Raw genomic sequence first — 26,369 nt, forward strand, 5'->3', positions numbered from 1 at the left:
GCCGAGCACTCCGGAGGGCCGCCCAGGGCACCATCTGTTCTTTCAGACCCAAGGCACTGCTTTGGCGTTGGCTTTTTTTTTTTTTTTTTTTTTTTTTTTCTCCTTCCAAGAAAGGAGGGGAAAACAAAATTAAAATGATTCACCATTCAGCAGGGAAGGGAGAGAGAGAGGGGAAAAAAAGCGGCTTAATACAGTTGCCATATCTTGCTTTCATTTAGCTAATTTTATCCCTGGGTTTTATGTCAGGTGAATTGCTTTTTTACGCCTGGGAGAGCAGCAATTATTTCTCTCTCAGGAGTCTATCATTTATAAATAAAACCCTTTTGAGACCTCATCGGTCATTTACCATCTGAAAACCCCCAAATGCTTTTAGCCATATGTTCTCCAAAGTCGACCCTCTCCTCCCCAGAGCTCCTTGCAAAGGTTTCGGCAATGCAGGGGAAAGAGCATTTTTCTTTTCCAGGAATTGTTCTCCCCTTTGGCTGGGAAGGGGGGAAGGAGGAAAACAAAAAGTCAGAGCTGAAGCGGCGGCATGAAGGACTGGCGTAGGAAGGAAATGCTAATCACGGGCTGTGCTGTGCCAAGGAGCAGTGACTAACATGCCTGAGAGGGGCAGGCACCGGCAAACATCCCGGGGCTCCAGTGCCACCAGAGCCGGCCCAAAGCCTTCCTGCCACCTGCTGGCTTCGGATCGAGACCTGAACCGAGTTGTGGAAATAGGAGAACCAAATGTAAATGAGAGTTCGGGACACTTCAGGATACTTCAAAGGTATAAAGTGCTTAATACATTTGGGTGGAAGAAGATCAAGCCAGGGCAGTAAAAGTGATGCTGCAAGAAACAGGGACTGAAATGTGTGTGCTTGGGGCAGCACATTTTGCTTTATGACAAGACCTGTCTTTTGGTGCACCTTTCTGCTCCCCAGCTTCTGGTTTCTGTCTTGCAGCTGCTGAGTATTCTCCCACTTCTCAGCATAGGAGAGAAAATAAACAGAAAATAAAGTACTGGCTTGATTGCCAACTGAAATAACAGGGAAACATTTGCAACCATTTAAGCAAAGGCACTATTTCAAATCTGCTCCATAATGGCTGCAAGTGAGCAAATGTGGTGGTGACTGCGAGTCTGCAGCTCCTGCACACAGACACAGGAGGGATTCAGCAGGGGAAGCACATCTTCTGTCATTCAAGCTTTACCAGACATGATTAAAAAGATGTTGTGGGTTGCAGGAGACTCCCTGGTGCAATTGTGACCAGTCCTCATGGGGGTAACTCCTACCTGATCATTCCCAAAAGTGATCTGAAGGGCATGAATCCCTCTGGCAATCAAACCAACCTGCATACAGCGTTTCAATGAACAGAAGGAATTAGGAAAAGAGACATAATCAAAGGAAAGTTATAAGCAGCGTAACAGCCAAAGATGCAAAAGGAGTAAAAACTGAATCACATTTATGTTTAGCTGCCATGTATAGGCAGCCCAGTTAAAAATCCAGTTAGGTGACTAACAAATTATTAGGCAATGCTTAAAGAACAGATGATAGCATCTCACAAACTGCTTGTAACCCTAATCCTTCACATGTGATTATCACTCTTACAGCATTGGTACTGCTTGTATCAACTCTAACATGTTGATATTTAAAAATTAATGATCTGTATAATCCTAAGGACATAACATATAGCAAAACCGATAACTCGATTTATTTTTCTCCTTGCATTCTTGTTTTTTATTTCCCTGTTAGATTGGCTGTGCAGAAAGCAGCAGTGATGAATTTCAGCACAGCTGGCCTTAAAGATTGTGTGAAATGCACAGACATTGGGGGCTCGGTGTGTGAGGCTCCCAGACTTGGGAAATTATGGCAAGAAAATCTCTATAGATTTGTCTGCACACCCCTGCTGGGAATTTGGCCCTCTCTGATCCAAGACAGTTCACTGAGGGCTGCCTAGCCCGCTTTCTGCACCTGGCTGAGAGATTGACCAGCAGCTTGATGGGGTCGTGGAAGCTTTATTCCCTTTGTTCCATGGGTGTCTGCCACGGAGAGCCAAGCTTGGATTAACCGAGCCTAAATCCCTGGGCAGCCTGCCAGAGCAACGCTAGCTCTGAAGCAAATGTTGCTCCACGAGGGCAAGTCTGGATTTATAGATCAGCTCTTCTTAGGTGCAAATCCACAGGCAGAGAGCACAATGCCTCATGTCAGATCCCCGGGAAGTCTCTCCCAGAGGCAGCAGTTGCCGGCTCACGCGGGAGCGTCGTGAACTTGGACAATGCCACTCTTTTGGGCCAGCCCTTCCCCAGCAGTGCTCCCCTGCCAGCCATGCAGACAATCTCTCTTTGGACACCGTGCTGTGTTACCATAACACATGTGGGCATGGTTCCTAATGTCCCCATCCAGCACCTGTGTGCTCTTTGTTGCAGCACCAAGCATTTTGATGTTTTAAGTCACTGTCATTGGAAGCAATGTGAGGAAAAGGCTATTTTCCAGCATCTTTGAATAGCTGATCCAAAGGCAAGGTGCATCAAGCCTTGCAGGAGCCAACAAATCCCAAGAGCACGCCTTCTGCATGTCTCCTCCTCACCCCAGGAGTTGGAAGTCATCTTCTACTCCAAAGTGAGGGGTTACCTTTCTTCCAGACCTCAGTGTTTGGGTAGGGAGAGAGAGGACTTTCAGCCCAGTTCCTGTGAAAACAAGGTTAATGCACTCATGCTGTGTTTGTTTTGCCTCCCCCTAATAACTTCTGAACCTGTTGGCCTTGTTCAATTCAACTTGACAGAAGGATAGAGGTCTAAAAAATAATTAAGTTCTCAGAAGTTTTGTGAAAACAGGCACTGAGGTGGAAGACAGAGTGTCCTGGTGTTGTCAACATCCTCCTTGAGGAAAGGCTGAATCATGAATCCACGTCTTGTTGAGCATTAGGGGAATGACACAGAAAACAAACCTGCAACCACAAAAGAAAAGCTTCAGCTGAAATTCACACTTCTTAGACATCAAAGTCAGACCACAGACAAGACCAAAAAAGCCAGAGTTCAGAGAAAGCCTTACTGGTTTCAACCTAAACCCTACACCTTCTGGCAATTTCATAGCTCCATCTTGGGATGTAGCTAAGTGTCACCTCCACATCGTACTGGCATAACAACCTGCTGCCTTCATCACAGCTGCAGCTGCTGCTCAGGACACCCAAGATGCAAAACATTACAGAAGCTATTTTAAATGGAATGGAGGTAATTTTAAAGGCTGCTCTGTGTTGTGTGTGTGCAGTGGGATTCGTATCACTGAAGTGGAAGGAAATGCCTCTCATCGTTGTGGCTTGAAAACACAAGTGGCATGCAGGAATATTAGAAACCAATAATGTGAAAACAGAAATGGGAAGCAGAAACTTGTGAATTCACATGGTTCAGTGGCTCTGTGACCATGAAGAAAGCAATGCTGTCTACAGGACTCAGCCCAGCTTCCACTGAAAGGCCATGGGAAGGCATCTTTACTACACATTTTCAACTTCCAGAGGCTTACACTGACCTGCGTGGACTGAGCAGTCCCACTGCAGGCAATACCCCACTCCAAGCCAACATAAATCAAGTGCACACGTACATTTTCATGTGAGCTGCATCATACCTTCAATCTTTTTCCTTTTCTTCTTAATGCCTCTACTCTTCCCAAACCACCACCCCAGCAGTAAAACCCATCTCAGCAGGGTACATGAGGATTAGCTTAAAACTATTTTAACTTTCTCTCCTTTAAATTCCCAGAAAAGAAGATCTTCCTGTGTTTTACGTTTTAATTTTTCAAAAAAGCAGCTTATTTCTTGCCCAGTTCACCAGTCTGGAATATTTCCTGTTTCCTCAGAACTGATGGGTGCTAAATCAGCCCAGAGCTATCTGCTAGCAAAAACAAACCTTAATTTGCAGTAGTAAAATGTCTGTTTAATCCACTGACATCCAAAGATTTCTGCTTTAGTATTTGAGCATAGCAGTGGCCCATTGTGTTATTTGAAATGAACTTGCTTTAAAGCAGAAGAGTGAAAGTGAGTGATGGCCAGGCTCCTGATCTCCTTTTGTAATATACTATGTTGAAGGGGACCTAAAACTCAGCCTCCTCTAACTCTGTTGGTTTGGCAGTAGGCACTTTCAGCTGAAACTCCTTGGGCTCAGAATAATTAAGGGTTTGCCTTTAGCAGGACTCCAGGGTGGGTGATTATTTATCTGAGAGTGGTACCTCCAGTCCCCAGAGGGCAGGTCCCTTTGTGTAAGCACTGAGCAAACACACAGAAAGGGGCCCTCCCTTCCTGAGGAATTTGTGGTCTAAACAAACAAGTGGGCTGAGTGCAGGAGAGGGGGCAGCAGATGTGGCCAGGCAGGTGAAATGACTCGCCCTGAGGTCACACTACAGATTAATGCTGATGCCAGGCAGTGCTTCTGTCTTTTGAATCCCAATACAGTTCCCTCACCAGGAACCCAGACTTTTGCTCATGATCTAAAACTCCTCCCCTGCACAAGTCCTCTCCACCTCCCATGGATCTTCCTTTTTGCAGACTTGTACATCATCTGCCTCTGCTGCAGGGTAAGCTTTTTTTTCCAAGGTGGTGACCTTATGTTGGGCAGCCCCATGTTTTGCCTCTTCCCCTATTCCTTGGCTTCCTACCTTCCAGATCTGGCATCCATCTGGCATCCCCCTGCTAGGCTGGGGAAGCTAAGCCAGCTTAGCTTATTTTTTTAGATGACTATTTTTTAACTGACCTTTATTTTTTTTCAGCAGGGATGAGGGTCTAGGCCTAGCTTACAGCAGTCTTGAAATGCAAACTGCTACTGAGCTGCTCTAAGAAAGAGGCTTCTTTTGCAGCTTCAGATTAATTTATTTTAACATGGCTCACAAAAATGGGGCATGAAGTTAAAAAGTCAATATTTGGTTTACCTTACAGTTTCCTTTGCTCCCCTTCAAGATACTTGCAAACATTTCCTACTCACTTAAAGAAACCCCACTCTGGACAGTTTGGGTGAACAGGAGACACCAGTAGGAAAGGTTTCAGCAGGAACACATACTCACTGCATGCTGGTTACTGCAGGCTGCTCCAGTGTTGGACTGCTCAGCTCATCTTCCCACTGCTGCTCTGTGCCAGAAAGATGCTGAGGCACCTACTTGAGGAGAAGTCATTGAGATACGAAGCCCCAGCAGGACAGATGATTCCAGTCAGTCCTCTAAGCAGAGGCCAGATCTGTCTCTGGTGAGCCCTTGGGGATGGCTGGCTCCAGGCAGCTGCACAGCAAATTTGGATGGCTCATTTTATAACATCCCTCTTCAGTAGGGAAGATGGATTGTCCGCTTTTCCTTAGGGTGAGGTGGATTGTAAGGCTTGAAGTAGTAGATCTCAGAGCTTTGTACTTTCTGAAAGGATCAGCTGGACTCAGGTGAGGAATCACTGACCTCACAACTGGCCACCAGCCTCAAAAAACTGCAAAATGTGGTGATTCCAATGAATCTGGTTCCAATGGAGACTTTCAGATGGTTATAGACCAACTGACAAGAAAGGAAAATTATGTTTTGCATGAAGTGTTTGCTGTGCCAGACTGTTATCACCAAGATTAGGTGTCAAACTGAGAATGGAGGTATGGTCTTGGGAAAAACAGGCAGGAATGGACATCCTTTCTGTTTAAAACAATGCCCCTAGAAACACAGAGACCTGTCTGCTTTCAGCCAGGGCTACATGACACACCTTTCTCTCCAGTCATCCCAGCTGATAAAGTGCATCTTCTTTTATTTCTCTAGTGAAGAATCAGCAGAAGGCTTACAGTCATGCATTGCAAATAAGGCATATTTACACTGTAGAGTGGGCTAAGAGAGAAAGGAGAAGAAAAGCCATCCACTTTCTTGTGTATATCAAGTGTCTGGATTTTAGAATAACCAAAAGACATGGCATTCTTGTCCTGTATTTTATTAGGAAATTAGCAGGCTGATAGATAACCTGAAATTACATAGTGAATCTCATTTTAAAAACATTCAAAATCATAGAATAATTTTGATTTCTCTGAAAACATAATGCCCTGATACAATTCTTCTTTATGCCTGTAAATTTCTACACCCTTAACATTTATGTATTATACAACAGAGAGGCTGGATAACTGTAACAGAATCTGGAAATACAGAATACTTAATACAGGACTTTCTCTGCAGTCCAAGTGAAAGAGACAAAATGTTGGAAAGAAAGCTCAGAATGTGAGAGTTCCCTATGAGAAAGTTCCCTGTGATCTCATTCATTATGCATCAGTATTTCAGATTGGTAATATTGGTCAGAAGACTGGCAACACTGCCTGCTGTGCCAAGGTATGAGGCTTTAGGGCATCCCCCAGGAGAGGGAGACCACAGGCTCTGCAGTGAGGGGAACAGGGTGCACTGGATGTGTAGGATGCTCAAAGTGCAAGAGCTGATAAACGTGTCTACATCTTTCCTTTCCCCAGCAGTTTGAGCCACGTTGGACCACCACCACGTTGGACCAAAGAGCTTTTCCTGAGGCTGTCAGCATTAAAGACTGATATGATTCAGGTGCTAAGTCCCTGCAAGGGTTTAGTAATTTCAGCCTTAGTAATCAAATCCTGCTCACGGGTGTGTGTGAGGACTCACACTGAGCCAACGCTGTTTGTTTCATTGCAGTCATCATGTGGGCAAGTGTGGTTCAGCCTCATGGGTTGTAGCTGAGGCCCTCAAGTCTTTAAATAAAGAGCTGGCACTTGTCAATACCAACTGAATCTTGTAGGGAGATGAGTTTCTCAAGAGATTATTCATGAAAACATTAAAATTGTCATATGTGCTGCGTGGATTAGAGATGCTTTCCTGAACTGAAGCTTCAATTCCTGCAAGGATTATGGATGTTCTGTGAGTGGCCAGCTCAAACACTTGACCAGCGAAGGCCACTTCAGCCTCTTGTATTATTTATTCATGGTATTTGTAAGCTAAAACCCAGCATATTTAAGAAGTAGAATGCCTTCCTTCTAAAATGCTCAGGACAAGTACATTCAGACCACTGCGTTTTCTATTTATATATAGATTCTTTGGCAACAGTTTTCTAGAAACCAGAATGATTTTTTGCTATATAATACTTTATTGTCTCCCCATGAAAAACTGGTATCTTAGAAAATCTATAGCACTTTCCACTATAAATAGTATCATTCCAGATTAAGGATTAGTTCCTCCCTGAAGAAAAACAGATTTGAAAAATCTGGTCATTATCTGATAACTGTTTATGTAGTAACACTAAAATAAAACAGAAAAAGAAAATCATTCAGTACATGGTTTGTTATTGTCTAGAATGTTAGTGTATGTTTATACAACAAAAACAACATAAGTTATCCTAGTTTGTTTTAAAAACCTTAGTAGTAGAAATAAATTGCTATCTGCAGATTCATAAACAGAATGCATTTTTTTCCATCTAAGTTCAAGTATTATTAGAATATTATTATTACTATTATTATTATTATTATTATTATTACAGGAGCTCTAAATCCTTGCCATTTTGCCTGTCTTTACATCATTTTGGTCTTTTTGAGAAACAGCGAGTTGTGATCATTTGCTCGGGAACAAAATCAGCGTGGAAGTTCTGGAAGTTTTGCCTGGTGGAAGAAAGCCTGGCAATCCTTTGGCTACTGTGGGTAACTTTGGAAGAGCATGTTGGAGACTAGTGGTGTAGATACAGCAGTTGCATGATTTCTTGGTTGGCTGATGAACTTCATTGCTCCCAGGTTCTCAACACTCAGTCCCGTTCAGAGGAGAAAAGTAGGATCAGCCCAACCCAGACTTGCACCACATCAGGATATGTCGTCTTCGTTCCCTCCCGGTACTGTCAGCTGCTCGTAGGTGGGCAGGGTGTTGTTAGGGAGGAAAAGCTCTGAACTGGCGTTGTTGTTGCCTCTCTGAGGTGATCTGTTGTTGCCCTGATCCCCCTGCTGATGGGAAACCAGATGATGCAGCATGTCCGTGATGCGGTTCAGCTTCTGGTCCATTTGTGTGACCTAAAGGGAAAAGTTGTTCAGTAGCAGCACGCAAGAAAATTGCAACAAACTGGGTGACATACGTGTGACATTATTTAGGATCACAACAACCTCTGTGAAGATACCACAGATCCACAGCTCATCAAACAGATCATTAGATATTTTCATGCTATAGGTCAGGGTTGGATGGGGACAAGCTTGTTAATACTCACTTCTGGTGTGTGCTTTGACACTCATTTTATATCTGAGTGAACATGACAAATGGGATTTTAAAGAGATCTGCTGGAATGGAGAACTAAGTCCCAGAACTGAATTCTGGTTTTTGGCTTCTTTTTGGGTTTTTTTTTTTGGTTACTATTTTGTCCATTTTTTTTTTTTTTTATTACAAACTTCTAGCATGCTTCTATGCCCTAATAATAACAATATGCTCTAGTAAATCACTAAGTCACTGCTTGACTTGCAGTGATCTAATCAATTCTTAAGCTGGGACTGAGTGATGCTCTTTGCTCAATTTGTGCTCAATTAACAACAGGCCAGAAAATGTCCATAGGTATTTTTTGCTGCTATGATGAATAGCAGCTGGGAGTCAGTTTTATGCTCTCAAAACCCAGTGGGCACAGCATTCCCTAGGGCTGCTATCTGAGTGACATGATCCTCAGCAAGACAGAAGCTAAGGATTCCAAGATTATTAATCTTATTAATTAATTATAAGAAATAAAAATTAATTTCTTGACTGGGGCACACCAGGGGTTCAGCCTGTGTCCATAATGCTCATTTTTTTCTCTAGATAGAGGCTCCTTAAATTATTTAATTTCTCTTTTTCTCCCCTTTTTTCTGCTCTTTCTTCTAATGTTTAGGAGAAAATGCTGATACCTAAGAGAGGTTAGGTTATGGATGTATTTTGGCATATATTTGTGGTACTCAGAGAAAAATTGAGAATAAGGTGTTTCTAGGAGCACCACAGATCCAGTATCTGGTTTCTTGCATCTCCCAGTCAAGAAGTACCCAATGTCACCCCTTTTATCTGGCATTGGGAGCATCCTCTCTGCCCTGAATCCTAAGTACTGAGCAAGATGTTCCAAGGGGAAGATGGGCACTTCCAGCTTCAAAGTCCTGACCACTCTCTGACCCTTGGCATGGTAAAAGCATTGAAATTAGGCAGTAACACTCTGCCTTATGGCTTTCTACTCCCTTCAAGCATAATAAGAAAGCCTCAATTTTGTCATTAAAGTCTCTGACCCATTGATCCAGAGGGATTCTAAAACACTGAGTAAATTCTAGGCAAAAATGTAATACTTTTTAGAAAGGGAAAAGAAAGCAAGTAGAAAAAAACAAAAAAAAAGTGTTAGGAATAAATTGTTGCCTAAAATATCTGCTAGAAAGTAGTGAAAGGCACATAAAACTGCCAGAGAGAGCATGAGTGGGAGCAATTTATATGTGCCTGGCTGTCATCCAAGTATCACACAGGATAGTAAAAGACAGTAAGGCTGAGCAGAACATCAACAAACCTGGAGGATTTCAGCAGAGACTAAAATGTTTTTCCACCATAGAGAAAATGCTGGGTTTTTTCAAACACTTTGTACAACTGGTAGGGAAGCAGATACAGTGATTTAAAAATATGAGGTGCCAGAGATTTATACTTTGCAGCTGGTTTTGAAAACATTAGGCAAAGCACCCTAGATGGTACATGAAACACTAGTAATTCTGGATGGAAATGGCTGTTGAAAGATGAGATTCTATGAAATGAGGAAGCTGAAGAACAGATAAGTTCAATATTTCTAGAAGAAAATGCAGATGGAAAACTGAGCAGATCATCAGGTTCTTATTTCATCACTGTTTATTCCTTCCTTTAAAAAAAGACACATTTTGCCAAAATGGTGCCCATTACAGATGGCAAACTTGTGATGATCCAAGTGTCACAGTACAAATCAGTGGTAGTGAAACCTACAAAAATACTTCTTTCCTGCATCCCCCACTGCTCAGGTATTGTTTGTTTTCTGAGACAACTGTGCTGGAAGGACTGCAGTGAAAACCTCCAGACAAACAGCTATCTTCAGAATCCAAAAGACAGTTTTTCCTTCTGCAAAAATATCTTTTCGCTATATGTTTCTTAATTTGTGATTCCAGGCAGGGATTACCAGAAGAAACACAGACTGGAGATGTATCTGGAAAACATGCATTCATGAAACTCTTGCAGTGATGAACTATTGAACATGACAGTAGGTTGGACTGAGATCTGGATAGTCCTTCAACAGCTGTGCATCTTGGTGATGAAGTACTGGGAAGAAGTGAGAAGTGAATATTCTTGCTGGGAAATAAATTCCCAGAGATAATTGTCTAATTTTTTCTAGGCAACAAGGTCTGGCTGCTGCAGCTGTGATGTGCAGGAGGGCCACAGAAGCAGAGGCAGGAGCTGATTGTTATTGATCAGAGCCTTATGAGATTAAAAGTAAAGACCTTCGTCTCCCATGTTCCTGCTTTTTGGGGCTCTAAAGCCACAAAGCTTTTGTGGAGGGAGGTCCAGAAGGCTGGTTGTGTTTAGCTGTTGTTTAATCAGTTTTGCTTTCTATTTCCCAGGGGGTTCTGTGCCCATGAAGGGCTTGCTCCAAGACACACTGAACTCAGTGGTAGATTCTGGCAAGCACAGACTCCCAGTGGCTTCAGTAGTCTCTGTACCAATCTTGCACTGAATCAATCCCAAACAGTAACGTGTTCTTTGGATATTACAAGAGAAGGGGCAGTCTGGATTTCTGTACATGAATATTCTGCTTCTTGGGGCTCTATCAGGAAAGATGACATTGGCAACTGAGGCAGCAGTGGGACGAGGGGCCCCTATTCTTGATTCTGCCAAAGGAGTATCTGCTTAAAGTATGAGATATTTTAAAAGGAGAAATAAAAGCCATCAGAAGGCAACTTCTACTGTCACCACAGGCCTCTGATGTATCAGAAAAAGAGGCTTGCTGGTGAACAGCCCGGCTTATTATCGTGCCCAATCTGCCTGTCATCATCCAAACACACATCCTGAAATACATCATTCACTTGCTTGCTGCAGAGATAATTATACCCACTAGAAAAATGTCATTGTGTGCAATATCCTTTTTATTAAGCCAGCCTTACACAGTTAGCATGGAGAAATGTATCATCTCCCCTGAATCATACTTTCAAACACATTTACTTGATTAGAAATTAGCTCTGATGCCAGAATGAATAAAAGTAAAGCAAACAGAAAAACTGCTGATGTTGCTCTAATCTTAACCGCTTTGAACAACTCTGATCTCTCTACTTAAAAAAAGCAAACATTTTTAATTACATAGAAAAATAACTCAGACTGATTTGTTTCCTTTAGGAAAAACTAAGTAAGCTCTTTGTAGCTGATTTATGTTTCATTAGAAGCATGATGTTTGGATGATCAGATTCTTTATATGCAAATAATTTCCTTTGTATTTCACAGTTGGTTGGGAAGAGGAAGCAGTGCTTGAAAGTTCAGAAATTACACACCACAGTTATTCCTAAGTCTTACTGAAATATTGTATGAATACAAAGTTTTTCCATCCTCTGAGTTAAGTTTAAAAAAAATAAAAATCCAAGGATCATAGACTGAGCACAGATGGAGAGAAGAAGATTTAAACAAGTGTTGAATCTACCTCTTCAAAAGGAATAAAATCCCATCCATGCAGTGCACTGAGAAAAAAACCAACCCATAACCAAACAGTTCTTCATGAAGGCTGAAAGTTTAGTACACAAATAAATCTTAAATGCACATCATGAGGAATATTGTAACATGCTGTTATAATAGTCTCTATCTTTCCTGTAGGCTCCCTTCAGGTACTGGAAGGCCACCAGTAGGTCACTCCAAAACCTTCTCTTTTCCAGGCTGAACAATCCCAATTCTCATAGCCTTAGTGACATGAGTTTATAAAGGTAATAATATTTGTAAAGGGATCAAAAGCATTCCAGGAGGTGCTACTGAACAAAACAGAGACTGTTCTTACTGAAAGAACAAAATAATTTTCAATTAAAATAGTCTATTATTTTTATCTATTAAAATTCCACAAATCTTCACGCTATATTAACTTTGCAACACTTTGTAAATTTAAGCTTTCATAAAAAGTTCATGGTATGATCTGGAACATAATATGCAACAATGAATTTATTTCCTTGCTTTTAAAAACAAAACAAACAAACCAAAACAAAACACAGAAGCCTGTCTGGCTCCAGGGACAACTCCAGGGACAGAACAGTTTCTTTTAAGCTCCCCTGAAATGGAGAACTAAAGGGTAGCACTTTGGAGACCTACTCCCAAAACTAATTACAGGAATTTACCAGGAAAAGGCAATGACAGACACAATTACAGAGCTGAGTGGAAGAGTATTTTCAGCCACAGGAAGCTGAAGGACAAAATTTTGAGTTTGACATAATTTCAGCCACAAAGACCACAAATTATTAATAGGTTATTCCAAGCATTGCTCCTTAGTCTGGAGATATCAAGGTTGATTAATGCTGTTGATTAAAGCTGTGTCATCTGCCCTCCATTCTCATCCTCAGGGATTTTAAAAGCAAATATTAAGGGTAAAAATCATAGTCCCTTTGAACAGAATGGTGTTTTATAACTACCTATGTTCTTAACATGGCTGACTGATTAAACAGATTTTTTGTCCATAATGAAGAGGATTTTTACCAGATCACTGCTCCCTCAATGGCTTCAGGGGTGCTGTCCTTGTTCTCAGTAAAGAAAGCCAAGCATGAAACTGCTGAAGGAGAAGAGGGAAGCCAGGATGCAAACAACAGTTGGCTGAATGAAAATGTGGTAAAGGAAGATTTCAGCTGCTTTTACAACATTAAACTTCCAAGTCAGCTACGCTGACTGAAGTAGCATTCATTCCTGTGGATGCAGCTTTTTGTCTCAAAGTGAACTAATTCTTTAAGGCACTATTTCAAAATAACCAAAGAGGACTGGGGAGACCTTCATGTATTTACCACTTCTGGTGGCCTGTTACTGAGGAGGACCCTATTGCTCTGTGGTGTAGCAAAAGATGATGCTTTCTTTGAACATATCTCCATGTTGTATCAAATCTCTAAAGTGTTTGCTGCTCAGTGCCACAGTCAGTAATAAGCTAGCTTTGTCTTTATCCTTCGTAAAAACAAATAAAAAAGTCCTTTCTGCTAACGAAATAATCACCAGGCCCACCAGTGACTCATCTGGAGAAAAGATGAAAGGCAAAAAATATTCCAGAATTTGTGACACCTGTTAATGGCAATGTTATGAAGGAATGTATCAGTATCCAGTGGTACTTAACAACAGTGAGTCTGTTCTGGAAGAAAACATGTGGTTATAAATCACGTTTGTCTTCGATGGGATTCTTCCTATTTAAGTTCTTCACAATATTTGAGGAAGCTTCAGAGAGAAGCTCCCCTGGCTCCTCTTCTTGCTGAGTCCTCTCACATGTTGATATCTCAGCAAGTTAATGCCTTATCCTGGAGGGCTCTGAGGACAGGAACAGGTACAATGTTAGGAGTGGCTTTCTAGAGGAGCTCAGGGATAGGTACGGGAATCTTCCCAGAGAATTTATTTTAAAGATTTCTCTGTAATTGTGTCAGGAGAGACCAATGGGTTTCAGGATTATTAAGGAACGCTTCTTTCTTCAGGTGCATGATTCTTCAAAAATTATGGAATGTGCCTCCCCTTCCATTTGCAGTACCCAAGATCTCAGATTTTTGCAAAAGCCCCTATCAGAACTTCTGGCTTTGACGTGTTTATTTTGTTGCCTGAGATGAGGCAGCAGTTTTGTTGGAGGTTATATTCCTGCCAGTGAGGTGTTTAAAGGAGAATGTAATCTGCATGGAGGAAGACTTGCTCTCCAGACTGTGTGCAGATTTTCTTGAGAGCTGGCCAAAGAAGAAAGTATGTGTGTGGTGTCTGGGGAAAGGATAGAAGAAATAGAACCAGTGAAAAGCCACTCTACTATAAGATTGATCATTGCTCGAAAAACAGGAGGGCTGAGCTTCTGAGGAACAAAATTGACAGGTTTTGAGGGTTACATGGATAAGTCTCTTTCTAGTCAATGAAAACATTACATATGAATACTGCAACCACTGTCTTAACTGGCAAATAAAATGGATAATTTTCAGACAAGAAGCATCTTTGGAAAGAAAGGCACTTGCTACACCCTGAGTTCTAAAACAAGCTCTCTTGCATAAAGCTATCAGTGACAATCTCTTCTTTAGATACTAAAAATTGTTCTGTTTTTTCAATAAACTGAGACTGTTGCTGTTCTCATCTTGCTGTGTATTTTTATAGGAAAATATTTATCTTACACTTCTCAAAAGCATAAAAAACCACTTATTTTTTGTAGTAAGAGCCTTGAACAGCTGCTGAGAATTCAGCATTGATCAGGGTGCGCTGCTTGTGCATCCAACAGAGGGTGATGACCCTGGGGAGAAAATTCTGAGCCGCTGAGTCAGGATCAGAGCTCAGCAACAACCAGGATTTATAAACCAGTTGCTGGCTTTGATTCTCCAGAAGTTATCTTGGTATCAGTGAACTATTACAAAGGGCTTGACTTCTACAGTGAGTTCCTAATGCACTGTAAAGAAACTCAGTTTTGACACACATTTTTTAAAAATTGTTTTGGGAATTAAAACAAACTGGCAACACCAGCATGTAGCCATTTGGTTACTGACTGTAACACTTGTGGCACTTTAAAGTAATTTTTGTTTGTTTGGAGAATTTTGTTCTGGTTGTGCAGTGTAAGATCTAGGGCAGCAAATGCTCAAGTTATAGGAAATGGGAGAAATTACACGGCTGATTTATGCATCTGTTCTTTCCATTAGGATTGGGAAAGCAATTTTGATTAGCAAGTACCTAAACTTCAGAGAATTATTTTTCTTTTCCAAATGTTCTTTTTCTCAAAGAAAAGTATGTTTTTCTAAAAGCTTCCTCAAAGTTTCTGGAAATATGACATCTCTGGTTAACTATTCACTCAGTTCCTTTTCTTTCATTATTCTTAGACGAGTGTAGGTTACAACTATAATGTTATTTTTCAGATTAGGTGTCTTCCCTGAATTACATTTGAAACCAATGGTAGTAAGAGACACACTCTGATGGGTCAAAAACTAAAAAACTGATATGAAAAAGCCACTTCAGTAATATGTGATGAAATAAATACTACAAAATACAGCAGACCAAATACCAGAATATTAGCAGCATGTTATCAAAACTCTCTTCTATGATACTGCCACTTTTCTCTACAAGCAGCATCAACAGATATTGTGCTTATGTAAGAGATCAATTCCTTTAAGATCTTAAAAATTTTGAGGAATAAGTAGAAATCAAAAATTACAAACAAGTCGGTTTGGTTTTTTACAGGTCACCTTCATAAGATTATTTGTTGATAACTTGCTGCTTGACTAACAAAAAGCAAGGTAAGATAAATACAAACCACTCATTCCAACAAAGAGGTTGATAGAATGCTGGCAGTTGGGAGAATTAATTACAGGAGAGCAAAATACATTTGGTCATGGACTGTTAGGGAGTATAAGACCTCAAAAGGTGGAAAGATTTTGGAACAGAACTTCTTTTAAGAATATTTTTTTTTTTTTTTCTGGGTTCAAACTGGAAGTGGGGAAATTCTGGCTAGGTGTAAGAAAGAAATTCTTTGCTGTGAGGCTGGTGAGGCACTGGAACAAGCTGCACAGAGAAGTTATGGATGCCCCATCCCTGGAAGTGTTTGAGGCTAGGCTGGATAGGGATCTGAACAGCCTGGTCTAGTGGAAGGTGTCCCCATGGCAGGGGTTTGGAACTGGATGATCTTTGTGGTCCCTTCCAACCCAGACAATCATTCTGTGATGATTCTGTGATTCTTTTAGAAGTGGAGTGGATTCAGAAAGGCTCGAGGGTAAAAATGTTGGGAAGGGATGACTTAAATGCTAGTAAGTCAAGACAGAAATGAGGACCATGATGGATGTGGCTGCAGGAGAAAACAGAAACAGCTGCCACTGAAGAGGAGAGAGCAGAGAAGTGTGGTCTTGGTTCAGTGCTTTGTCACCCCTTATTAACAACCTGTAAAAATATTTGGCTTCTTTAAAGCACCCAAACTGTTGGAAATCAGCTTTTCCTGAGAGCCTTTCTTTAGTTCTAGATGTAGCCTTGGGCCATGAGGCCTATCTTCTGGCTCACCACTCCCCAGGCTCCCGGGCCAGTCCTGCTGGCTTCCCAGTGCTCAGTCCATGCCCAGATGTGTGCAACGCTCACAGATCTATCTGGCATCCAGAAGCCTATAGCCAAGCAATTAAAATTTGTGGTTGACTCTTGTTTTAGATAAATCAGATGAGACTTAAAACACATGGAAATTTTCAAGTTAGAACAGCATCCAAAATCTACAGTCTTTGGCCCAGCATTGCCTCAGGATAGAACATTTTTTTTCCTCTAAAATATTACAAAGGACAGCTATTTATTTTTTTAACCCTTTCCTCTAAATTAACAGTGTATCAGTAGATAAACAAGGGAGTTTGGAAAAATTTTCCCCCCTTTCATGAAGCCAGGAAAGTGAAGGTGAGGGTCTTGTCTCTAAATGTAACTTTTGTCAGAAACTGCCAGAGGTGATCAAATCCCCCTATCCTATTATCTGAACACTCTGATATTTTCAAGAATTAGCTGATCTCCATTAACTATAGCCCCACCTTCAGGAAACAGTATCTCCTTGACCAGACACAACTTTTCTCCCTCTCTGTTTAAAAATAAGACACGAGCTGGCAAGAAGGGAGAGATTCTTTCTTTGCAAGTGAATCAGTATTACCAGAAGTATTAGAAGTTAATGCATCTGCAAAAATCGCTGGATATCCATCCAGCACCATAATCATAAACAGCTTCCCAAATTATGCTTAAATTGAAATCCAGCCTTATGGAGTATGGGAAACAGGCTTGAGATAACAAGAAATATAGTGGAAATATTGATCAAAGAAACTAGGAAAAAAGCCCCTTATCTCTGTGTAATAGTTTGAATAGAGTTGTGGAATAAATGATGGTCATCTGCAGGGCCAGGAGCTGGACTTTGATGAGAGCTGTGGATCCCTTCCCACTTGGGAAGTTCTATGATTCCATGTTTAGGGCATCTACAGCACTGTGCAAACCTTGGTGCACCTAAGCACAGCAGGTAAGTCCTGTTATTCCCAGTACAACTTGGGGAAAACTGAGGCAGAATCCTCCCACCTTCAAAGACAATAAACATTCATAACATCAGCTTGGATCAGTGGCTCTAACAAAACCTTAAAAATACTCTCCCTGTCCTGGGCACATCTTCCAGTCTCAAGGAAAACTTCACAGCACTTTTCTGTTCTTTTATTACTGAGACAGGAGGCTTGAAAACAGGTTGCTTTCTCATTCTCAATCACATTCTTATTTAGCAAAGTATTTCTCCGTGGGGTCCTCCTGGTTGAGCACCCCAATACCTATCTGCAGAGGAAAGATAGGCTCTGTTCAGCTAACAGGCACTTGTATTTCAGATGCTTCAGTTCCACAGATGTGAAGAAAACTCCCTGTGGTTCTTGCCTCTGGAGGACCCTTTCTGCTGGCTTAACTGCAGCAGTACAGCCTCTGAATATCACTCCATATTTTCGTTGTCAGAAGTTTGGCTGACAGACAAAAGCTTTCCCCTAGCTGTAGATTCTCGTTCCCGGTGCGCAACAGTGGCATATTTACAGCACTTTAGGGTTAAAAAGTGAAGAGTACAAGACCCAACTGGCATAAAAATGTGTCCAAAACTCTTCACCCCCAACAAAATAAACCCCAAATCAACCCAACCCCCACTGTCCCCCTCCCCCCATTAAAGAAAACAAAAGTGACTAATCTTGACCTATCTCCAAAGGGGAATGTTTTGCTTCTTGAATCCTTGGCTCTGGCTCTTGTATGATACTGGGACTATGACTAATAACCTCTTGCCAGAGCACTGCTGAAAATTTCACCGTTGAGTAGCTGTTCTCATGCTGGACCATCATAGTATGCACTAAAGTTGCCAAGATTTTATTTAAATAAAAACAAAGAATAAGATATACACTCATAATCCCCAGTGCTAGAAATATATTTTTCAGCTTTAACTGTAAGGTTTTGCCTGACAATTTTTCCTCCTTCCTCCAAACTGTTATTTTTCAGATGCCTGCTACGAAATGGTTCCCTTTTTCCTTTCTTTCCCTCAAACGCTTTTTCTAATTCAAAACAGATTTGAGAATGCTGCTCTTTTTAAAGCAAATCTGCCATGTATCATGTCGTGTTAGGTCAGCACTGCTTATGTTATGTTTTGCACTTCATGCCAATGAGGCATCCATGCTGCTTTTCAAAGGGAATAAAGCCAGACTAGGTGCAGTGACTTTTATGCCTGGAATAGATCCACAGGTAATGGATCTAATCTCATGGCATGGCACTGGGGAGGACACCACTATCTGCCTTTTTGCTTAAAGTTAAAAAACAAAGATAACTTCAACTGTTATCTCAAAAAAAGTGGATTTTTTTGCCAGCTCCTTTTCCAGCATCCATTATCTATTAATTATTTATAATTTGATAGTTTATGGGCAAAAAAAGGGCATAAACCCCTTAGTACCTAAAATGAGCTTAAAAATGCATAACCATATGATGACTTCTGCAGCAATCAAACATGGAAAGGTAAAAAGAGTAGGGGAGAGAAAGGGAGAGAGGCAGTTACAACAAAGTGAGTTTTGAGTGAGTTTTCCCTGGGGGCTGCTGGTAATTAAACTAACGGCAACATGAATCTCTGTTTGATGTGGTCATGAACCTGTTTTCAAAAGAAAAAAACTTTTAAAAGATTCTTTCAAGAGAAATTTTTAGAGAACAAGCTCAGCATGAATAATTAGACAAGAAATACTTTGATAAATATTATTATGGAGAAGTCATTTATGGGCCATGGCACCTGAAGGTTAGAAATCCTGGTGATAAATAAGGTGCTAAGTTTGCACCCATTTTTAACACACAAAACCAGGGCTGTGCTCCTGTTTGCTTGAGCCTGCTCCTCAGAAAGGAGGCAGCTTCTTGTTTTGCCATTGCATTAAGTTTTACAAAGACACAGATGCAAGACAGAAAATTTCAGCGGGAAAGCTCAGTGGAACGAAAGAAAACCACACACAATTCCAAAGGCACTTTTCATTCCCAGGGGCTGCAGAGATCAGAGGTGAAATTCACTGGTGATAAAAAGTCTGTGAGCCCACTCTACTCCCTCAGCCTTTAGCCATCATTCAATTCTGCTGAAATCATATCCCTGGAAATATCTCCTTCAGAATCCTCTGAAAGTAAAACCACTTGCATTTTGTAGAAATTTAAGCATCCAGCAAAACCCCACTGAAATCCAGAGGAGATGCAGGTGCTCTGCACCCTCTAAAATCAACGGGGATCCCAAAAGCACATTTAATTTGTTTACTGAGCACTTCAAAAAGTGGAGGCAGATACAATCAATCACAACCCAGCAAATAACCAACGAGTGGACTAGAATGTAATATATTTATCAGTGGAAACCCATGTTTACAAGGAAAAGAAACTGCTTGTTGGCTGTCATGGTGTTATTCATAAAGGCAAACTAGGAGATCTTATGGATACCAGGAGCAAAACTACAACAAAGACAACCAACTGCTAATGAAGAAGGGTTTTCAGTCAAATTTCATGGGTCATACAAAGTCATTACCATGCCTGCAGGAGTTCAACAGCTCTGCCAGTTGAATTCAGAGGGAATGAAGTGATTATTTTGTTACACATTTTGTAGTTTTAGACATTTTTGCTTAAAATTTCAAATTCTGAAGCCAACCAGCTATGCAAGAATATTGGCTTCAATTTCCAGAGTTACCTTCTGACCAACTTTCTTGCAGAGGAAACCCTGAAAACAGACCTTCTGTATACACCAAGGTCTCAAAAACTAGATTTTAAAGACTTATATCTGTTTCCTATTTTGCCTACTGCTTAAATACAACCTTATGGTGTTAAGCCAATTTCCCAACACTTTGGAGGCTTCATACATTTTGAAAACCAAGAAACAGATAATTTGGCTGCTATTCGTAACAAGCTCTGCATGGATTAACTTTCCCAATTACTAACATTGCAGGTTTCCCTCTGGTTTTGAGTCAGTTAAAATATCAAGGCTCTTTTCCATAACATTTTAAGCTATAATGCCTTCAAAAGTAAGCAAATGTTTCTGATAAAATAACATGCTTGAAAAATTAAATGGATGACAAAGATAACAAAAGATCCTCAGTGCATTTCTTTGTCAGTAACTTCTTTTAGCAGTACAGCCAAGCTGGGCATTTGTTTGGACTGGTAAACCATGACTCAAAAGCGGATCTTGTAGCAGCATAAGCAACTGCTCCGTGGTGGAAGCAAAAGGATAAAAGGCTCACAGTCTTTCCTAGCTGATTAATCATTATGACAGGCTTGAAGACTAAATGATCTGCCCAGCTCCAGATGTTAGATGTGCATCCACCTTTTATTCTTCTGGTTCTTAGGCAGTAGCCTGAATTGCTCATTCTGAAGATAACGATGACCATTTTCCGTTCAAAACTAAAAAGGGCTTAGGGCTTTGTAATATTATATTATGATAGAGGAGGCTACTACACAGGATCACACAGCACATATAGTCTAGACATGATGAAATGCTGGGAGACTCTTCAGGCAGGGGTGGTGACAGTATTGAACATAAGGCTTTGTGACGTTTCCCTTCTCTGTTTCCACCTCCAACCAGGACTGTTATCAATTGCACAAAGGCAGAGCATGAACACGTGGCTGGCTCTCTCCCATGCAACCCCTGCCATCGAGGGCTGCACTAACCCCTGCTAATCAATAACAAAAAGTAGCTTCTCAGTGATGGGAGGCAGCATCTGTTTCACAGCACAGGGTAACACGCCTCAGCGTTTACAGATAGGAACAAAAAGCAGCGATACAACGAAAGCAGGGGGAAGCATCACGGTGGCAGAAGTACTGAATCCTGCCTTAGACAGCCAAAGAGCTCTACAGGACCTTCAGTAGCTGCAAGTCATGAGAGACACCCCTTTAATTGTCATATAAAGGGTGGTCCTCAACAGAGGGACCAAGCTCATCTTGGGCATCTGCCAGGGAGACTTCATTGACAGTGGCACGCCAGGAAGGGAGCACCAGAGAATCAGCACCCTGAGTCTGAAGCAAGCTGCAGCCTGCTCCTCCTGGAGATTGATCACTGATGTTCACAGGAGCCAGACCGTGCTTTACTTTGAAGATCTGGGTATCACCACACAAACTGGTTCAGCTGCAGACATTTACTATTTTCTCCTTATGAATTTTCCTTGAATGACTGACAGAGGTTACTCTGGATTAATTTGTTTTCTTTTTTCTGCTAATCTCTTTTGTTAAGTAGTATTTTTGCCCCAGTCCAATAGAGAGAGTAATCAGCTACTCAGGAGAAATTCATTCAGCCCTAATCATGCAACCTTTGAAAAAAAGTTGTCACACAGTACCTACTAAGGACTTCACAGATTAAAATGCTTACATTATTCAGAATTAATACAGATTTTTTTTCATCCTTTTTCATGGATGGCTTTATGTGATTTGACTAACAGCTTTAGCTCTGACACATCTGGTCTGAAATGTGAAAGGGCTTCTTTGAGACTTCAGTCTCAAACATCACAGTTCCTTTAGGATGTAAGATGCTTCTGCTCACAGCACCTGAACTGTTGATTTATATTTTCATGGAATCATAGAATGTCCTGGGTTGGAAAGGACCCTAAATATCATCTTACTGTTCCAACACCCCTGCCCCAGGCAGGGACACCATCCACTAGACCAGGTTGCTCAGAAGAACCCCAGCCAGCCTGGACTTGAAAAAGAAGCAGAGCCATCAAGAAATAAACTTTTCAAGTTATATCTCAGTTTTAAGATAAATCCAGAACAGCAGTGGGAATAACAAAAATTACAAACACGACTGAGTGCTTCTGTTTTCATTTTTGACTTCCAAGCATCAAAATATTTATCATACCCAGTACTCGTGGCTGAGGAAATGGAAACAACAGAAAGTGAAATTACTTGCCTCAGGTTCTGCAGAAAACAATGCCTGAACCAGGAACAGCACCCACACTACCTGAAATCCCCACAATAACCACACCAGTGCATCTTTCTAGAAGGGACATGGACTGTCATGATGACACAAGTGTCTGACTCTGCCTTGTAAAAGCTGATTTTCAGAGAGGACAGAGGAGCTCTGGTTGCACTTACTCTTCTCTGGCTCAGGGAGTACTCACAGTGCACATGTACAAGTAGGAGACCGTGTGTGACCAGCCCTGATATGCATTATTTATACAACAATTCTACTGACTTAAAAACTAATAAATCCACAGCCTGCAGATGATGTGCAGACACACAGACACATCATCACAAATATAACTTTATCTTGGTTCTTTGTGTTTTTTCCCCCTGCTGCTGCACAACAGAGCATCTAGTACAATAGCAAAACAAGCCTCTGGCTAGAGCGTAAGCTTGCTTAAATCACAGCGTTTCTCCAGTGCAACTGACACGTAGAAATAAGAGCCATTTTCCAGGGAACCATTTCTACAGGAATATTTCACACAGAGGAAACGCTGTCAAGCTTGTTTGCAAAGCATTGCTGCAAAATGCTCCACACTTCCCTTACTCTCTGAGTGCCCTCGACTCCTGGTGAGCTTTTCACTGAGGAAGATCCATGTATTTGGATAGAAGTGAAACACATAGTCTGTAACTTCGCACAATACAAGTGAAAGCACAATACAAGAGGTCAAAATGAGGTTTCTCTCCTTATGTATTGTAATTATGGTCTGTTTATAACTCTACAGTTAATTTAGGGCTTGTATGTCCTTTCTGGACAAAGCAGCTTGCCCTGTGTGGAAAATGACATTAACTCAATCTTTGCAGACTGTCCCTGAGCCTATAAATGCTTTTGTTAGTACAGTGAACACCTGTACTAATTACGCACTTCACTCACTCGGGGGTCACTGCTCATGGCAAAGGTTTTAAATCAGCCACCCCAGGAGACAGACATCATTATATTTCTGGAGCAGTCATTCCAGTGCTGCAAAAGTAGGCAGCCCTGGAAACAGATTCACACTCTGAAGTCTCTAAAGGTGAAAGACTGGGATACCCCATTGCTGGACATATAATATTGAAATGAATAGAGGCAATTAAGACAGTAATCAGAAACTGCTGTTGAAATCTCAAGTTTAGCACTATTTTTAGTGATTCTGTGATTCTTCTGACTTTCATGTTAATAACGCTTTTTCACATCTCTCATTGTATACCAATACCTGACCCAGCAAAACTTGTAAGCATGTGAGAAATGTCAAATAATTTAATTTTACTCATTTTGTGATTTGCATGTGCTATTTATGCACCTACAGTTATGCTGGAACTCAAAGGCCAAGGTCAGCATTCATTTCTTTCACTGATGTAGTTCCCCATGAAGTCATGTTCAGTTCTTCCCAGAGAGTCCCTGTTCACAATGATGCTAATCAGCACTGGTACTTCCCCTAGCTCAATATGCAAAACTCGCAGAATCAATGGCATATTATGTGGAAACCAGCATCTAAGTGGCTGTAGGGGGCAGAGATATCTGCATTTCACATTTCTCTTCTAATCGCTGCATGTAAAAGCTGTCAGCGGGTTTGTCACTGGGAAATCACAGAGCAGAGGGTTACTTGAGATAGGTGCTGCCTCCAATTAAACACACCCCAAGGTGTCATGCTGCCCTGAGTATACAAACAACAGCATCTACCAAAGGCAAGGAGCACCGAGGGCGTGGGCAGAGCTCTCCATCCTTTTGCAGCTTTTTGCAGCTGCTCTACGCCCCAGTGCCATATACTGGGTAAATAAAAGGGAAGCAGAGGCAGGATTTGTTCAGAAATAGCAAAGAACAGGAGCCAGGGCAGAAAAATAATGGAGCCAGGGCAGAGAAGAGATCCTTGAAGTATCTGGCATTTTCACAACTGCCTCCTATGTGAATGCTAAAAAGGCTTTCAAGGATGCAAATGACCAAATACACAAATTCTTCCTAAGGTGCCTAGGAACTCTAATATTCAAGCTAAACGCAATGAATCAATGATATTTTCTATCAAATTATCTTCAAATTCTTTAATCTGTACTTCATCTTTACAAGAACACAGCATAAATTTTCATGGACATGTAGATGCAAATTTTTTCCACCGTTTGTGCGACCCTTTTCAGCCAGATTCATTAGGCAACGTTAGAAAAACAATAATGCCTTGAGCTCTGTGTACTGCATGAACCTCTCTCTCTCCCTCCGCTGACTCAGGAATGGGACATGTTTTGCAACAATGTCGCCTAAATATACAATAGTCCCAGTTCACTCCTCTTTCATTCCAGAGTAAATGAGGAGTAAACTTATTGATGTCAATGGGATTAAGGTAATATAAATGCCCTGAAAAGATGGATCACAGTTAGCACTCAGAAGAGCACACTCCAAAGGTTTGTCCACTTGCACGCAACATATCCCCTACAGTAATAGAATCTAGTAAATGACACATGTCACTGCAAAGAACTCCTGTGACTAAATGGTGCATTGTGCAAAGCAGACCTTTCTTCAGTGCACAGAGACAGTCTTTTCTTTTACTTTTTAAAACCCAACCCTGTCATGCAAATTCTAGCCAAGCCTTCACTGTTCTGTTATTTAAATTTCTTAAAACTTCACAGCTTCATAGAAAACGTACCATTAAACAAAGTCCAACTTGAACAGAAAACACCAAACTTGGCAGGGAATATTCAGACAAACTATAGTTTTGGAAAAGAAATTGCAAGGTTTCTAGCATACACTGTAAAAGTAATGAAAACCAAAAGGTTATCTGCAGTGTAATTTAAAGAAATGTGTTTGCATTGTTTTCATATAAAACAATCCTGAGGCCATGTGTAAAAGTCCTGAAGTGCAGGACAGTAATGAGTTTGTGAATCAGGACTGTAAATTCCCTCGCTGTGAATATGGGAGCCATCAGGAGCACACAGGATTGAGTCAGCAGTTACCAAGGCACATACATACAGCGCAGGCCACTCAAGTCTCCCAACTGCCATTTATCATTTCCTGACAGAACAGTTTCTTGGCAAGCCTCCTTTAAAAACAATTTTTTTCCAAAACAACCAACCATTCCAGCAGGCTATGAATACCACTATAATTTGGTCTATTTTTCATATCAAGTAGACTATGGGCTCTGGTTTTCAGTTAATTAAAGAAACCTTCCTTTCAGATTTCCAAACGTCGTTTGCAGCAGGGTAGAACCCACAGCGAGCCAGCCCTGAAACAGTGCCAGTTGCAGACTGAACCATATGGAAATGGAAGGAAAATCCCCCCAAAACAGAAATAAACCCAGGGATGAAGTTGCAAAGCCCAGCTTACATAACACCAAATTTGGTTGCCCTGCCAAACTGTTAAATTTGGTGTCGGATGAAAATTGCTGTCTTGACTGTGTTTCATTCTTCTGAATGTGCAATGGCTCGGAGTTGTCTGTCAGAATTTGAACTCCATATGTTGTTGTTGTTGTTGTTGTTGTTGTTGTTGTTACCATTCCTACTACATGATAATAACACTTTAGGAGCCTTGTCTGAGGTCCACACACACGCAGAGAAACAGCCCTTGCCTTGAAAAATGCATGCTCTAAAGAGATGAGATAAGAACAAGGGGTGGGACAAAGATCAGATTTTCATTCCTGTTTTATACATATGCAGCTGAGATATGAAGGGATTAAATGTCTTTCCTGTGCTCACACATAAAATATCTGGGGCTAAACCTAGGAACTGAACCGATGTTTTTCAGTTCAAATCAACTTCATCTTCCTTCATTAACCCTTTACTTACTAACTACAAGTCTACTCCAACCTGTGTTTGCAAGCTGAGATCTCAGAGCTGTGTTCAGCCTTTGGGCATGCAGGCTCCAAGCACAGGAGGGGAACAGCACCCCTCTAACCTCTTGCAAGAATATAGATGCTCATATAGCAGTATTTACTCAGGAACTTGTCACTCGAAGCTTTAGAAAAATCCAGCTTAGGAAATAAAGTCCCATATTTTGATTTCTTATTTGGTGAAGGAAGTTTGGATTCTGCTGTTTCTCTGCAGAGTCCTCTGTGCAAGAAGCCACAGAAACAACAAACTATGCCATGCTTCAGGGAAAAAGTAAATAATCACTTAAGGGATTTCTCTGAACATCTGACCTGCAGCTCACACATTCTTACAAAAAAAAAAGAGGAAAGGAAAGAAAGAGTAGTTATGCATGTTCCAGTAAAGAATTGTATTACTTTGTTTTCAGAAGAGTTTTGTCAGGCTTAGTGCTATGTCCATTTAGCTGGAGAGCCTGTTGCAGTGCCCAACCATACCCTGGGGGAAGAATCTTCTCCTGATGTCCCACTTGAACTT

At 41.2% G+C, this 26,369-nt stretch overlaps 1 protein-coding gene across 4 annotated transcripts in view; it reads right to left on the minus strand.

The window, feature by feature from the left end:
• Positions 1 to 5,900: 5,900 nt before the first annotated feature.
• The window catches only part of KCNQ1 (potassium voltage-gated channel subfamily Q member 1), a 333,756-nt gene continuing 313,287 nt past the window's right edge, over positions 5,901 to 26,369 (minus strand). For all 4 annotated transcript variants that reach the window (XM_019007106.1, XM_015631986.1, XM_015631984.1 and 1 more), the window contains one exon: positions 5,901 to 7,987. In XM_019007106.1, the coding sequence (XP_018862651.1) occupies positions 7,784 to 7,987 (204 nt within the window). In that variant the 3' untranslated portion in view covers positions 5,901 to 7,783. The remainder of the gene's footprint in view (positions 7,988 to 26,369) is intronic.

This window comes from Parus major, chromosome 5 (assembly GCF_001522545.3).
Source record: "Parus major isolate Abel chromosome 5, Parus_major1.1, whole genome shotgun sequence".
NCBI classification, from domain to species: domain Eukaryota; kingdom Metazoa; phylum Chordata; class Aves; order Passeriformes; family Paridae; genus Parus; species Parus major.